Source organism: Ovis canadensis, chromosome 10 (genome assembly GCF_042477335.2).
Source record: "Ovis canadensis isolate MfBH-ARS-UI-01 breed Bighorn chromosome 10, ARS-UI_OviCan_v2, whole genome shotgun sequence".
NCBI lineage: Eukaryota > Metazoa > Chordata > Mammalia > Artiodactyla > Bovidae > Ovis > Ovis canadensis.
In genome coordinates, this window is record NC_091254.1 from 84,563,437 (window position 1) to 84,580,887 (window position 17,451).

General features: G+C 40.8%; 1 protein-coding gene across 4 annotated transcripts in view; it reads left to right on the forward strand.

Annotated features, from left to right (window-relative positions):
• Positions 1 to 17,451, forward strand: part of LOC138446666 (ATP-binding cassette sub-family C member 4-like) — a 307,920-nt gene that overhangs the window by 76,204 nt on the left and 214,265 nt on the right. For all 4 annotated transcript variants that reach the window (XM_069601887.1, XM_069601886.1, XM_069601889.1 and 1 more), the window contains 4 exons: positions 6,229 to 6,318; positions 10,730 to 10,893; positions 12,053 to 12,178; positions 13,317 to 13,566. In XM_069601887.1, the coding sequence (XP_069457988.1) occupies positions 6,229 to 6,318; positions 10,730 to 10,893; positions 12,053 to 12,178; positions 13,317 to 13,566 (630 nt within the window). The remainder of the gene's footprint in view (positions 1 to 6,228; positions 6,319 to 10,729; positions 10,894 to 12,052; positions 12,179 to 13,316; positions 13,567 to 17,451) is intronic.

A 17,451-nucleotide genomic window follows, 5' to 3' on the forward strand; every position in this document is an offset into this window, starting at 1 on the left:
CCAATGTGCCATTCAGGTATGACCTAAATGAAATCCTTTATGATTATGCAGTAGATGTGGCAAATAGATTGAAGGCATTAGATCTGATAGATACAATGCCTGAAGAACTATGGATGGAAGTTTGTAACACTGTACAGGAGGCAGTGATCAAAACCATTCCCAAGAAGAAGAAATGCAAAAAGGCAAAATGATTGTCTGAGGAGACCTTTCAAATAGCTGAGGAAAGAAGAGAAGTGAAAGGCAAAGGAGAAAAGGAAAGATATACCCATTTGAATGCAGAGTTCCAAAGAATAGCAAGGAGGGATGAGAAAGCCTTCCTCAGTAATCAGTGCAAAGAAATAGAGAAAAATAATAGAATGGGAAAGACAGAGATCTTTTCAAGAAAATTAGAGACACCAAGGGAACATTTCATGCAAAGATGGGCACAATAAAAGACAGAAATGGTATGGACCTAACAGAAGCAGAAAATATTAAGAAGAGATGGCAAGAATATGCAGAAGAACTGTACAAAAAAGATCTTCACGACACAGATAATCACGATGGTGTGATCACTCACCTAGAGCCAGACATCTTGGAATGTGAAGTCAAATGGGCCTTAGGAAATATCACTATGAACAAAGCTAGTGGAGGCAATGGAATTCCAGTTGAGCTATTTCAAATCCTGAAATATGCTGTGAAAGTGCTGCACTCAATATGCCAGCAAATTTGGAAAACTCAGCAGTGACTACAGGGCTGGAAAAGTCAGTTTTCATTCCAATCCCAAAGAAAGACAATGCCAAAGAATGTTCCATCTACTGCACAATTGCACTCATTTCACATGCAATCAAATTAATGTTCAAAATTCTCCAAGCTAGGCTTCAGCAGTACATGAATCGAGAACTTCCAGATGTACAAGCCATATTTAGAAAAGACAGAGGAAAAAGACAGAGATAAATTGCCAACATCCATTGGATCATAGAAAAAGCAAGGGAATACAGAAAAACATTTACTTCTGCTTCATTGGCTACACTCAAGCCTTTTACTTTGTGGGTCACATCAAACTCTGGAAAAATTCTTTAAGAGATGGGAATACCAGACCACCTGACCTGCCTTCTGAGAAACCTGTATGCAGGTCAAGAAGCAACAGTTAGAACCAGACATAGAACAATGGACTGGTTCCAAATTGGGGAAGGAGTACATCAAGGCTGTATATTGTCACCCTGCTAATTTAACTTACATGTAGAGTACATCATGTGAAATGTTGGGCTGAATGAAGCATAAGCTGTAACCAAGATTGCAGGGAGAAGTATCAATAACCTCAGATATACAGATGACACCACCCTTATGGCATGAAGCAAAGAGAAACGAAAGAGCCTCTTGATGAAAGTGAAAGAAGAGAGTGTAAAAGCTGGCATAAAACTTTCAAAAAATGAAGATCATGGCATTTGGTCTCATCATTTCATGGCAAATAGATGGGAAAACAATGGAAACAGTGACAGACTTAATTTTCTTGGGCTCCAAAATCACCGCAGATGGTGACTGCAGCCATGAAATTAAAAGATGCCTGCTTCTGGAAAGAAAAGCTATGATCAATCTAGACAGTATATTAAAAAGCAGAGATGGTACTTTACCGACAAAGGTCCATCTAGTCAATTATGGTTTTTCCAGCAGTCATGTATGGATGTGAGAGTTGAACGATAAAGAAAGCTGAGTGCCAAAGTATTGATGCTTTTGAACTATTGTGTTGGAGAAGACTCTTTGAGATTCCCTTGGACAGCAAGGAGATCAAGCCAGTCACTCCTAAAGAAAATCAGTCCTGAATATTCACTGGGAGGACTGATGCTCAAGTTGAAGCTCCAACATTTTGATGTGAAGTGATGTGAAGAACTGATTCATTGGAAAAGGCCCTGATTCTGGTAAAGACTGAAGGCAGTAAGAGAAAGAGACAACAGAGGATGAGATGGTTGGATAACATCACTGACTTGATGGACATGAGTTTAAGCAAGCTCTGGGAGTGGGTGATGGGCTGGGAAGCCTGGTGTGCTGCAGTCCATGGGGGTCACAAAGAGTTGGAAATGAATGAGTGACTAAACTGAACTGTGCAGTTTTTCAGCATGTTATTGAAGAGATTGTGCTTTCTCCATTGTGTATTCTTGCCTCCTTTGTCTTAAATTAGTTGACCCTAAGTGTATGGGTTTATTTCTGGCCTCTCTATGCTGTTCCATTGTTCTATGTGTCTGTTTTTGTGCCAGTATCATACTCTCTTCCCTTGGGCTTCCCCTGTGGCTCAGCTGGTAAAGAATCTGCCTGCAATGCGGGAGACCTGGGTTTGATCCCTGGGTTGGGAAGATCCCCTGGAGAAAAGAAAGGCCACCCACTCTAGTATTCTGGCCTAGAGAATTCCATGGACTGTATAGTCAGTGGGGTCACAAAGAGTTGGACATGGCTGAGTGACTTTCACTTCACTTTCATACTATTATTTTGATTACTGTAGCTTTGTCCTATGGTCAAACTCAAGGAGTGTGATTCCTCCAGCTTTGTTGTTCTTCTTTTTTTTTTTTGGACTATTTGTGTCATTTGTTTTTCCATACAAATTTTATTTTTTTGGTTCCAGCTCTGTGAAAAATGCCATTGGTAATTTGATAGGTGTTGCATTGAATCTGTAGATTGCCTTGGGTAGTACAGTCATTTTGACAATACTAATTTTTCCAATCCAAGAACATGGTATATCTTTCCATCTGTTTTGTCGTCTTCAATTTCTTTCATCAGTGCCTTATAGTTTTGGGGGTACAGATCTTTTACCTCCTTAGGTAGGTTTATTCCTGGGCATTTTAGTCTTTTTGATGCAATGGTAAATGGGATTGTTTCCTTAATTTCCCTTTTTGATACTTTGCTAATAATGCATAGAAATCCAGCACATTTTTGTATATTAATTTTATATCCTGAAACTCTAGTGAATTTACTTAATTCATTGATGAACTCTAATAGTTTTCTGGTAGTGTCTTTAGGATTTCCTATGTATAGTATCATGTCATCTACAAATAGTGACAGTTTGACTTCTTCCTTTCCAATTTAGTCTTTGTACTTAAAAGAATTGTCTTTTTACAAAGTCAGGAATTGCTGAGGTAAAACCACAGAGGTAACGTGGATTTCCAGAAACATCACTCAGTCATGTCTAACTCTTTGTGACCCCATGGACTATACAGTCCATGGAATTCTCCAGGCCAGAATACTGGAGTGGGTAGCTGTTCCCTCCTCCAGAGGATCTTCCTAACCCAGTGATTGAGCTCAGGTCTCCCCACATTGCAGGCAGATTTCTTTACCAGCTGAACCACCAGGGAAGCCCAAGAATACTGCAGTGGATAGCCTATCCCTTCTCCAGGAAATCTTCCTGACCCAGGAATTGAACTGGGGTCTCCTGCATTGCAGGTGGATTCTATACCAGCTGAGCTACTAGGGAAGCCCCTCCAGACACATGGGAGAGACAGTTTCCTCATGCACTTTCATGCATCTAGAATCTTGCTGAGGTGAAGATATAAGATGTTTCTTTTTTGTAGGTTACAGGTAGGCTGACTCTTTAGGGCAAAAGCTGGTGCTGCAGAGCAGCTCTAAAAGGCCCATCTGAATGTTCTGGTTTATGCTGAGGCCCTACTTGCTCATCCCTAGTCCTGGAAAGAAATCAGATTGAGTGTTAGAAATGGAATGGCTGCTAAGCTTATAGTCATAGTTTGTATTGTTGAGTGATCTTGTGGGATGTATGATATACAGAAATGGCTTGTCTTTTAATTACTTTTCCACAACTGTGGTAAAATAACTTTTGGCTTTTGATCACTGATTTTTTAAAAAGTTGCAACAAAATATACACAACATAATTTACAGTTTTAACTCTTTTTAAGTGCACCATTTAGGGACATCAGGGACATTTGCATTTTTGTGGAGTTATCACCATTATGCATCTCCAGAACTTTTTCATCTTCCCAAATCTGCACCCATTAAACACTAAGTTTCTACTCCTGTCCCTTCACCACCATCACCATTCTACTTCTCTTTATGAATTTCATCACTTCTGGTGCCTCATATACATGAAAGCATATAATGTCCAGATTATGTCACCTAGCATAATGTTTTCAAGGTTTATCCATGTTGTATCAGGTGTCAGAATTTAATTCCTTTTTAAGACTGAATGATATTTCATGATAGGTATATACAATATTTTGTGTATTCATTCATCTGTTAATAAACGTTTGGGTTGTTTCCATCTTATATCTATTGTGAATAGTGCTGCTATGAACACAGGTAAACAAATATCTGTTCAGGGTTGTGCTTTCAGTTCTTTTGAGTACATTCCCAGTAGTAGAACTATTGTGCTATATACTAATCTTATGTTTAATTTTTTGAGAAACCGCCATACCCTCTTCCATCAGTTCAGTTCAGTTCAGTCGCTCTGTCATGTCCGACTCTTTGCGACCTTATGAATCGCAGCACGCCAGGCCTCCCTGTCCATCACCAACTCCCGGAGTTCACTCAGACTCATGTCCATCGAGTCGGTGATGCCATCCAGCCACCTCATCCTCTATCGTCCCCTTCTCCTCCTGCCCCCAATCCCTCCAAGCATCAGAGTCTTTTCCAATGAGTCAACTCTTCACATGAGGTGGTCAAAGTACTGGAGTTTCATCTTTAGCATCATTCCTTCCAAAGAACACCCAGGACTGATCTCCTTTAGAATGGACTTGTTGGATCTCCTTGCAGTCCAAGGGACTCTCAAGAGTTCTCCAACACCACAGTTCAAAAGCATCAATTCTTTGGCACTCAGCTTTCTTCACAGTCCAACTCTCACAGCCATACATGACTACTGGAAAAACCATAGCCTTGACTAGACGGACCTTTGTTGGCAAAGTAATGTCTCTGCTTTTGAATATGCTATCTAGGTTGGTTCATAACTTTCCTTCCAAGGAGTAAGCGTCTTTTAATTTCATGGCTGCAGTCACCATCTGCAGTGATTTTGGAGCCCCCCAAATAAAGTCTGACACTGTTTCCACTGTTTCCCCATCTATCTGCCATGAAGTGATGGGACCAGATGCCATGATCTTTGTTTTCTGAATGTTGAGCTTTAAGCCAACTTTTTCACTCTCCTCTTTCAGTTTCATCAAGAGGCTTTATAGTTCCTTTTCCATCATGGCCACATAATTTTATATTTTCTACTTGATCACTTATTTTTCTTTTTAACTTGAGAACTAAATGAAAAGTTTTCATGAATTCTGACATTTTTTTTGATCCATGGCTCCAGTTTGTAGTCCACTGAAACATCTCACAGTGGTCACTTCAGATTCCTGATCTCTAGGGCATATTTTGGAACTTTTTACCAAATAAAGGGATCGTGTAAAACAGGCTATTTTTTGTAAAGTCAGGCATTAAAGGCCATAGATTTCTCACCAGAATATTATTTTGAACATTATTTTCTGTTCATTTTATTGTATATTTTTAAAAACTTTTTTTAAAAAAGAATTTAACAAGTATTTATTTTTGTTTGTGCTGGGCCTTTGTTGCTTTGTATGGGCTTTCTCTTGTTGTTTCTCTTGTTGAGGGCTGCTCTCTAATTGCAATGTGCAGATGGCTTCTCTTATTACAGAACACAGGCTATAGGGTGCTCAGGCCCAGTAATTGTGGTGCACAGGCTTAGTTGCCCTGCAGCATGTGGGATCTTTCCAGATGAGGGATCAAAGCTGTGTCCCCTGCATTGGCAGGCTGATGCTTAACCACTGAACCACCCGGGAAGTCCTCTGCTCATATTGGAATGAGGAAACTAAGATAAAAGTTTTTAAATGATTTCACATATGGTGTTAATGATTGATTCCAAGTTCCCTAATTTATAGTCCAAGTCCTCTAATTTCTTGCTTTAAGGCAGTTTTTCCACTCTCATCTAGTTAGGCTCAAATTTACTTTATTTTGCTCCTAAGTCTAAACCTACATCCTTTACACTCTGGGCAGACCCAAGTTAATTGAGAAACAGGGTGGGGGATTTTGTTTCTCCCTCCTACTCCTCCCTTTGCTATCCTTGTGGCCAGGCTTTTGCCACATTGAGGAGATGAAGGATGAACATGGGTCCCTAGAGCTCTCCTGTCAGGGGTTATCCTGCTCATCCTGACACCATGCATGTCCCCAAGAAAGTGTTATCCATTTTGCTACGTTTTAAGTATGAATTTGTATCAACATGGGAATCCAATTTTCTGTCTCCCTGTCTTATTTCAGACTCTTCGCCTGAGTAACTCGGCCATAGGGAAGACCACCACAGGCCAGATAGTCAACCTGCTATCCAACGATGTGAACAGGTTTGACATTGTAAGTGCCCAAGGGATCCTCTTTCATTTTTCACTGGGTTCAGCTTTTTGGGAGCCAAGTGCCAGGGTTTGGTGTCAGCCAGGGTTCTAAGATAAGGGTTGTCGTTATCCAGCTCTCATCTTTTCTGTGTGCAACTTACATGTAAAAATATGTATTGTCCTGTGGATTAGAATTTTATTTTTCTAATACTAGATAGGCAGCAGTGTTCTATCCCAGCTCGGTTAGTGTCCCTAAAGGGCCTCCTGGTGTAGCCCTTCTTGGCACATGTTGTCAGTGTTGCTGAACTGTCTTCCTCCTTCTCTGGATGGTGAAGGCTTGGTGGGCAGAGATTGTTATTTCCCCTGTGCCCTGTTCAGTGCTGCTGCACAGGGAGCCTGTGAGGAATATGCCAAGTAGGTGGTCTCCAGCCAGACTCAACTTCCTCTCAGCTGTCAACCCCACACTCTTTTTTTTTTTTTTCACACTTACCTTATGACTATGCAGTACTTGTTTCCACTGTTTCCCCATCAATTTGCCATGAAGTGATGGGACTAGATGCCAAGATCTTAGTTTTCTGAATGTTGAGTTTTAAGCCAACTTTTTCACTATCTTCTTTCACATTTTATCAAGAGGCTCTTTAGTTCTTCTTCACTTTCTCCTTAATTGTGGTGTCATCTGCATATCTGAGGTTATTGATATTTCTCCTGGCAATCTTGATTCAAGCTTGTGCTTCATCCAGTCCAGCATTTCTCATGATGTACTTTGCATATATTTTTGGGCTCCAAAATCACTGCAGATGGTGACTGCAGCCATTAAAGTAAAAGATGCTTGCTCCTTGAAAGAAAAGTTATGACCAAAATAGACAGCATATTCAAAAGCAGAGACATTACTTTGCCAACAAACGTCCATCTAATCAAGGCTATGGTTTTTCCAGTAGTCATGTTTGGATGTGAGAGTTGGACTATAAAGAAAGCTGAGTGCCAAAGAATTGATGCTTTTGAACTGTGGTGATTGAGAAGACTCTTGAGAGTCCCTTGGACTGCAAGGAGATCCAACCAGTCCATCCTAAAGGAAATCAGTCCTGAATATTCACTGGAAGGACTGATACTGAAATTCTAATACTTTGGCCACCTGGTGGGAAAAACTCACTCATTTGAAAAGACTGTGATGCTGGGAAAGATTGAAGGAGGGAGGAGAAGGGGACGTCAGAGGATGAGATGGTTGGATGGCATCACGAACTCAATGAACATGAGTTTGAGCAATCTCTTCGATTTTCTGATGGACATGGAAGCCTGGCATGCTTCATTCCATGGGGTTGCAAAGAGTCAGACATGACTGAGTGACTGAACTGAATGAAGATAATGGTGACCTCCTTCAAAAGGTCCTGTGTATGCACTGCCACAGTCAGTGTCCCCAACCCTGTAGCAGGTCACAGCCAACCCATGCCTCTGCCAGCGACTCGCGGACACTCATGGGCAAGTCTGGGTTAGTCTCTTGTGGGGTCACTGCTTTTTTCTCCTTGGTCCTTGTGCACACAAGGTTTTTTTTTTGTTTTTGTTTTTGTTTTTTTTTTTTTTTTCCTTCTGCTCTCCAAGAGTCTGTTTCCCCAGTCCTGTGTAAGTTTTGGTGGCCCTATGGTGGGGTTAATGGTGATCTCCTCCAAGAGGGCTTATGCCATACCCAAGTCTGCTGCACCCAGAGTCCCTGCCCCTGTGGCAGGCCACTGCTGACCTGTACCTCCTCAGGAGACCCTGAAACACTCAAAGGCAGGTACTGGCTCAGTCTCTGTGGGGTCTCCTGGTGTGCACAAGATTTTGATGGCCACAGGACTGGAAAAGGTCAGTTTTCATTCCAATCCCAAAGAAACTCAATGCCAAAGAATGTTCAAACTACCACACAGTTGCACTCATCTCACACACTAGCAAAGTAATGCTCAAAATTCTTCAAACCATGCTTCAACAGTATGTGAATGGTCCAGAAGTTCAAGCTGGATTTAGAAAAGACAGAGGAACCAAATTGCCAACATCCATTGGATCATAGAAAAAGCAAGAGAGTTCTAGAAAAATATCTACTTCTGCCTTATTGACTATTCCAAAGCCTTTGTGTGAATCACAACAAACTGTGGAAAATTCTTCAAGAGATGGGAATACCAGACCCCATGACATGCCTCCTGAGAAATTTATATGCAAGTCAAAAAGCAAGTTAGAACTGGACATGGAACAACAGACTGGTTCCAAATCAGGAAGGGAGTGTGTCAAGGCTGTATGTTGTCACCCTGCTTATTTAACTTATATGTAGAGTACATCAATTGAAAAGCTGGGCTGGATGAAGCGCAAGCTCTACAAAAAAGATCTTAATGACACAGATAAACATGATAGCACCATCACTTACCTCGAACCAAATATCCTGGAGTGTGAAGTCAAGTGCACCTTGGGAAGCATTACTACCAACTAAGCTAGTGGGCATGATGGAATTCCAGTTGAGCTATTTTAAATCCTAAAAAATGATGCTGTTAAAGTACTCCACACAAAATGCCAGCAACTTTGGAAAACTAAGGAGCGACCACTGGACTGGAAAAGGTCAGTTTTCATCCCAGTCTCAAAGAAGGACAATGTCAAAGAATATTCCGAGTACCACACAGTTGCACTCATTTCACATGCTAGCAAGGTAATGCTCAAAATCCTTCAAGCTAGGCTCCAACAGTACAGGAACAAAGAAATTCCAGATGTATAAGCTGGATTCAGAAAAGGCAGAGGAATCATAGATCATATTGCCAACATTCCTTGGGTCATAGAAAAAGGAAGGGAATTCTAGAAGAACATCTACTTCTGCTTCATTAACTATCCTAAAGCCTTTCACTGTGTGGAACCCAATAAAATGTGGGAAATTCTTTAAGAGATAGGAATACTAGACCACCTACCTGCCTCTCAAGAAACCTGTATGCAGGTCAAGAAGAGAGAGTTAGAATTGTACACAGAATAACGGACTGGTCCAAATGAGGAAAGGAATATGGCAAATCTGTATATTGTCACCCTGCTTATTCAACTTTCATACAGAGTATAGCATGTGGAATCCTGGGGGTGAAGCTCAAGCTGGAATCAAGATTGCTGGGAGAAATATCAATAACCTCAGATGTGCAAATGACACCACCCTAATGGCCAAAAACAAAGAAGAACTAAAAAGCCTCTTGATGAAGGTGAGAGAGGAGAGTTAAAAAGCTGACTTAAAACTCAACATTCAACAAACTAAGATCATGGCACCCAGTCCCATCAATTCATGGCAAATAGATGGGGAAACAATGGAAACAGTGACTCACTTTGTTTTCTTGGGCTCCCAAATCGCTGTAGATGGTAACTGTAGCCATGAAATTAAAAGATGCTTGTTCCTTGGGAAAAAAAATGTTATAACAAACCTAGATGGCCTATTAACAAGGAGAGACATCACTTTTCTGACAAAGGTCCATGTGGTGAAAGCTATGTTTTTTTTTTTTTTTTCCTAGTCTTATATGGATATGAGAGTTTGACCATATCATGAAGTCTGAGCACCAAAGAATTAATACTTTCAAATTGTGGTGCTGGAGAAAACTCCTGAGAGTCCCTTGGATAGGAAAGAGATTAAACCAGTCAATTCTAAAGGAAATCAACCCTGAACATTCACTGGATTGACTGATGGTGAAGCTAAAGCTTTAATCCTTTGGCCACATGATGTGAAGAGTTGACTCACTAGAAAAGACCCTGATGCTGGGAAAGATTGAAGGCAAGAGGAGAAGGGGACAACAGAGGATGAGATAGTTGGATGGCATCACTGTCTCAATGGACATGAGTTTGAGCAAGCTCTTGGAGATAGTGAAGGACAGGGAAGTCTGGTGTGCTGCAGTCCACGGGGGGTCACAAAGAGTCAGAAATGACTAAGTGATGAACAACAACAACTTGTCTTTCAGTTATTCATTCATCAGACATGAAGTCAGGTACCTCTTCAATTTCAGGGATGAATAAGGCTTAGTTTCTGCCCTGGAGAAGTCAAAGCCCATCAGGGAGGTAAATACACAAGTCATTACTGGAGGGAGTGGTAGGTACCATAATGTAGACTTTCCTGGGGTCTCAGGGAGCCCCAGGGAAAAAGGAGTCTAAATTTTGGGACAGAGAGAGAGTTTAGGGATGCCCTGAGATCATTTGCGTTGTTGACAAAATCATTTTCCTTCCAATGTGCCTGTCTGCTTCTCCCTGGACATCCCTGAACCCAGCCTTGTGCTGCCCCAGAACAGCATCATCTGGGGAGGATGCTTCGATTTCTGCTTCAGCAGGTTTAAAACCCACTGAGATCATTTCTATTTAGGCTCCTGTCTCTTCCTTCAGAGCAGATTGTTTCTAAATGTGTGCTTATAGTTTTGCTTTTATACAGTTCTAAGAAGATTTTGTCTTTTTCTTTTAAGGTAACGATGCGCTTGCACATCCTGTGGATTGGGCCACTTAATGCTATCACAGTGATCATCCTGCTCTGGATGGAAATAGGAATATCATCTCTTGCAGGGATGGCACTCCTCATTATTTTTATGCTTTTGCAAAGCTTCTCTGGGAAGTTGTTTTTATCACTCCGGTAAGAGAAACACTGGTTTAAAAAAATAGATGATATGTACTTGGTGAATCCACAGTCTACTCTATGCTTTTGTTAAAAAAAAAACAAAACCAAAAACCAAAAAACACAACCTTCTATCATCTCCTTTTTTGCATGTGTTGTAGACCCTTCAGGCTTAGCTAGTGGAGGCTCCATCCTTAAACCAAAGAGTGATCTTGAAGGGGGAAAGGTGAAGTCATTTCCTGACTTCCTGGAATTGTACTTGAATAAGTATAGTGTCTGTAAGCAGAATTTACCTAAGTCCAAGTTATTTAAACATTATTAAATAGTAATCATCCAATAGGCCCAATTCAAGCTGCATATATTTTTGCTATGCTTGTATTAGGATCATTTTCAGTTATTTAAGTTCATGGCTTGTTTTTAATTCATTGTTTGCATTAAGTTATCAGAACTCCAAGGGCATAAAGACATACATTTATAAAGCCCCATAGTACCAGCAGCTTATGTGATAAAAGAGTGTCTAGTGATGAAGGGTCTAATGGTGATGAGTCAGACTTGAAGCATATATCAGGGGATTGGAGGTGTGGTGTTGTTCAGATTGTCAGGTTATGAAGATGCACTGTTTGAAGCACATTGAGCTCTTTTCCTTTTTTTGGTGACTTTATGCATGTTATTTTTCTCTACTTGGAATTTAATTTCTTATCTTTACCACAGAAAGATGTTCCTTATCCTTTGAAGCCCTGTGTGAGTGCTATCAGATCTCTGAAGCTTTTCTTGCTCTCCTTTCCCAGTGGAATTCACAGGCCCATCTTTTCTGTTCCCCAGGACTTTAATCCTATTTTATTATAGCACATTGTCTTTCCGTTAGATTTGGTGTCTTCTGCCCTCCCTACCTGACCACAACCTCCTTGGGCAGGTGGTTTGTACTTGACTTACTTCAGGTCTTCCTTAGTCAATACTGCAAGTTCTCCAAGTTATTTGTTGAATTGGGCTGAATGGTTGACTTCCTAATTGAAGTCTTCCTCCATTTGTACTCTGAGTAGGACCTGCCTATGTTGTCAGCCTAGGAGAGCTGTAGGAAATAATTTGATCCCTGGTTTCTGACTGTGCCACTGCTGCTGTCAGTAAGGAAATTTTTGCTGTGATCACTAAGGCTTATCTCTCACATTTGTTCCCTTAGGAGTAAGACTGCAGCTTTCACAGACACCAGGCTCAGGGCCATGAATGAGGTTATAACTGGCATCAGAACAATAAAAATGTATGCTTGGGAAAAGTCATTTGCAGAGCTTATTACCAGATTAAGAAGGTAACTTTCTGTATATGTCAAACCACAGTTCGTACTTTTTTTATTTCCTGTTTTTACTGAATGGTTTAAAAGTATTACTGTTCTTTTATTTACCATCTTCCTAAAGGAAAAAATATATATGCTTCTTTCTTATATATAAATGAAATTTCACATATCAATACCCCAAATCCCAAGGAAGCAATGATCCTAAAATGTTAGTATTTGAGTTGATGACATTTAAACTAAAACTACAATTTATGTTAATATAGAACAAATGGGAAGATTGTAGAGATTGTATATTTGTATTGGGCCAAACTTTATGAATCAGTATTTTTTATTCCAGAGCCATGAAAATACCATTCCTTTTGAATTTGCTTTAGGTTTATAGCAGTTTTGTCCATCTTTCATTTAAATATCTGATGAGTGTTTATACTCCAGCACAAGGTATTCATAATTCTCTGGCTTCACCCTGTTACCTCTCACCTTTGCACCTTTGTGAGGGCCCCTCCCTCTGCTGGGAATACACTCTCTCGTCTTCCTTTTTCTCTGGCTTCCACCAACCCTGATTGACTCCCTCTCATCTCAGGGTCCATGTATGTGTGAATTGCCCTAACTTTACTGCTTTGGGTTACACATCTCTGCTCTATGCTCCCATGGGGGCCATGCTGGCTGCCTCTGTCTAATGTCTTGGTGGACATATGAAATCTTAGTTCCCTGACTGGGGATCAAATCCATGGCTGCTGCATTAGAAGCATGGAATCATAACCACTGGGTCGCTCATCTTCTTTTCTAAGTTCATGAACTCCTGGAAGGGACAAGTTCTCTCTTTCTGTCATCCTCAAGGTACCCTGCACACGACTTGTGATTACAAATGTTTGTAGAATGAATGTTCAAACTCAAGTGTTATTAACCCAAAATGTTTAAAAGTGTGACATTAAGCCTCCATTTAGTTGGGAGAGTGAAGTGGTGATGAAGTGTGTGGTCCTTGGGTTGGGGCAGAGCCCCAAGTGTGCACTGTACAGTGTCTCCATGATGTGAGGGATGGTTCATCTTAATCTGTGTTCACTCCCTAGAAAGGGGCCACTCACACAGGGCACTTGAATTCATAGCTTGGATGTTGATGCTTCTTTTAAAATCTATTCCCTTCTCTCTTTTACAGGAAGGAAATTTCCAAGATTCTGAGAAGTTCCTACCTTGATGGAATGAATTTGATATTCTTTGACACTGCAAGCAAAGTCATCCTGTTTGTTACCTTTACCACCTATGTGCTTCTTGGCAACATGATCACAGTTAACCAAGTGTTTTTGGCCATAACACTGTACCAAGTTGTGCAGTTTACAGGCATCCTCCTCTTCCCTATAGCCATTGAGAACATAGCAGAAACAATCGCCAGTGTCCGAAGAATCAAGGTTTGGTGACATAACTTTTTAAAGTTTTAGGTAGATTTTAGGTAAAATGATTCCTTTTATTTGGTGTCACTGTGTGTCAGTTAGGTGAGATTTAATGCTTTCGGACATAGCTGGTAGCTGTTCCAATATGTCATACGTACTCCCCTCTCTTCTTTGGTAGATCACATTACAAATAATGTAAGATCACTGCTCATTTATGAGCAGCAGTAGCAGAGGCACAGGGTTCTTGATGTACAAGTGATGGCTGCAGGGCAACCGAAATGTCTAAAAGCAAAAGAACTAAACAGATTGCATCTCCTGTGTTAACTTTAATGACTAGCAACCGTGTTTAGTCCTGGGGTGAATTGGATTCCTCTCTGAGTCTGGAGGGAAAGAACTTGCTGAGAGGTCCTGCTCCTTGGACAGGAAGAGTGGCCTCAGATTCACTTAATTCACTCTTTAAAAATGGTTTCTTTCCTCCACAGATGGTTTTCTTGTTGATTTCTGAACATGCCTTTTGGATCTGACTTGTCCTCTTTACCCTTACTCTTTAATCCTATCTCTAATTGGCTTCTTCCTTTCAGATTTGTGATTTCCACCATACCCACTGTCTCTTTTTTTCTGTCTCTGTATTGCCAAGGGCAAATAATTTACATCACCAAAATAAGAGCCTGGCATACAGTAGGCTCTAAAATACTTGAATGTTTATAAGTAGGTCTAAAATGAAGGTAAACTGGCTTTGTGAGCCAGCCTGGGCATGACTTTGAGTGTCTGAGCTTTATAAAATATTTAATTTCTTTTGTACTTCTCCTTAGTGATGGACAGACAGTAACAGATCCATAGTGAAGTTAGATAGGTCTGGGTGTGATTTTATCTGGGTGTGATTTTATTTTATTTTTGGGTCTTATGATAAAAGTTGAATTTTTTAATGATGAAGTTTCTATATACTATAAAAAAAAAAGATTATTCACAAAGCACATCAGTCGTACAGGGTTAGTTCTGGTCCCCTGAGTTTTGTCATTCTTTCTGCCAGGGGCTTCTAGCAACACTGTTAAGGGATGGTCCATTCAGTTCAACAATTTTTTTTCCCCCTTAGCTTTCACATCTTGAAAGAAAACACTTAGGAATATCCATGGACCATAGTCACATTGTCAATGACAGGGTAATGTGTCCAGATGGAGGCTTCATACATGTGCTGTACTGCTGTGATTTTGTTATAGTGCTGTGATTTTGACACAGCCACTATCTTTGATCGCTGTTGCCAGGGCTCACTATGTGGTCTCGGTACACACAAAGTCTTACAGGTTTTCTCATTTAATCCTGACAGCAATTGAATGAGATTAGCATGTGTCCCTGCTTTACAATTAAGGAAACAGGTTTCTGTATCAGGTGAAACAACTCATCAATCCTCAAATAGCCTGCAAATGACATTCTAGGATTCTACCCAAAGCCTGGTTTCTTAGCGATTGTTACATTATTGTCTTCTTAGTACCTTCTGCCAAGTGGAGTAACTCCTTAAGTGTGATTTACATCAACTAGTCTCACTCTGAAGATATGCAAAGGTTCCCTGCTTCCTGAAAAATTAAAAATTTTAACTGTTAGCTCCACTGGCCATTCTGTTTGTTTCCCAGCACTCTGACAAGTGAGGAGGGAGGGAGGTGGTTAGGTTGTCTCTGTGACTGCCACAATCACCCCCACTTTGGGGTCTGGGCTCACTGTGTTGGGCCCCCTGGGTCGCCTTCTCTTCTCTCATTGATTTAAGCAAATACTGCAGAGCCTCCAGTAGCCCCATGAGCCTCTCCCAGCACTTTCATTCACGCTGATCCAGGGCTTCCATTTATGTACATAGCCAGTCCAGCGCCACCCAGCATCATGTCGGGTGGGCTGATGTTAACTCCCTGGTAGTGTTCCAAGCCCCGTGACAGCTGACTGTGTCTGGTAGACTGTGTCTGATTCTTTAGTGTAGTGCCTGGACCATACTGGACATATCATGGGCATCAAATACATACTGGATTGACTGAAACAACAGTTACAGGAAATGTCTGGGAGCCTACAGAGGCCCAGGGTGGCTCAACCTGCACTAGAAGCCAGAGAAATGCAGAGGGAGGGAGGAGACCGGGGTCAGCCTTCCTGGAACATTGATCTTTGGTGTGTGTATGTGGTAGTGTGTTTCAACTTAGGGAAGCTGGATCTTATCAAGAATGGAAATAGATCTGAATCTTCCCTTTGTTTTCTGTGTCTGTCTGTGTATCAAACCAGCCCAACTGGACTCACTAGGCCTGCTCTCTAAAGAGAGGAGTTGTGGCTAGCGCAGCCCGGTGTTCATGTAGACTCTGCTGGCCTGGCTCCTGGTCTGGGCTCTTGAGTCTTGTAGATAATTAGGAACACTCAGTCTTGATTAACAAAGTTAGCCAGAAAGTCTTGCCAGCCATCATGAGATAAAAGAAGATTAAAACCACCAGACTTTATGCTAAAATGTATCTGGAGTCCAAAGATGATCTTGACACAGAATTTCCTCCTGTTTGGAGTTGGCCAGTCTTTTTTCTCTTTTTTTTTTTTCTTTCTTGTTTATATTTTATTTATTTATTTTTAACTGGAGGATAATTGCTTTACAATGTTGTATTGATTTCTACTGTACAAGATCATGAATCAGTCATAATTACACATATATCCCCTCTTAAACCTCCAACTCTTTTCAATCCTGTGGACTGTAGCCCATCAGACTCCTCTGTCCGTGGAATTCTCCAGGCAAGAATACTGAAGTTGGTGCCATTTACTTTTCCAGCAGTTCTTCCCAACCCAAGGATCGAACCCAGGTCTCCCACATTGTAGGTAGATTCTTTACCATCTTAGCTACCAGGGAAGTCCTATTTTCATTTTATTTATTTATTTATTTATTTTTAATTGGAGGATAATTACTTTACAATGTTATGTTGGTTTCTGTCATGCAATATCATGAATCAGTCATAATTAAACATATATATCACCTCCCTCTTAAACCTCCCTCCCCTCCACATCCCACCCCTCTAGGTTGTCACAGAGCACCAGGTTGAGCTCCCTGTGTTACACAGCAACTTCTCTCTAGCTAAGTTGCTCAGTCATGTCCAACTCTTTGCTACCCCCTGGACTGTAGCCCACTAGGCTCCTCTGTCCATGGGATTCTCCAGGCAAGAATACTGAAGTGGGTTGCCATTTCCTACTCCAGGGGATTTTCCCAACCTAGGGATTGAAGCTGTGTCTCCTGCATTGGCAGGTTGATTCTTTACCACTGAGCCACCTCTGTTTTACACATGATAGTGTATATATGTCAGTGCTATTTTTCTCTCTCAATGTATGTCCCACCCTCTCCTTCCTGTGCTGTGTCCACAAGTCTGTTCTCTACATCTGCTTCTCCATTCCTTCCCTGCAAATAGATTCATCAATATCATTTTTTCTAGATTCCATATTTATGCATTAATTTATGATATTTATTTTTCTTTTTCTGACTTACTTCTCTGTATATAACAGGCTGTAGTTTCATCCACCTCACTACAACTGACTCAAATTCATTCCTTTCTATGGAATTGCCAACATTCTTTGGATCTTAGAGAAAGCAAGGGAATTCCAGAAAAATATTTATTTCTGCTTCATTGACTATGCTAAAGCCTTTGACTGTATGGATCAAAACAAAATGGAAAATTCTTACAGAATTGGGAATATCAGACCATCTTACCTGTCTCCTGAGAAACCTGTATGCAGGTCGAGAAGCAACAGTTAGAACTGGACATGGAACAATGGACTGGTTCAAAATTGGGAAAGGAATACAGCAAGGCTGTATATTGTCACCATGTTTATTTAACTTATATGTAGAGTACATCATGAGAAATGCCAGACTGGCATTTGTGAGTTATAAATAGGAATCAAGAA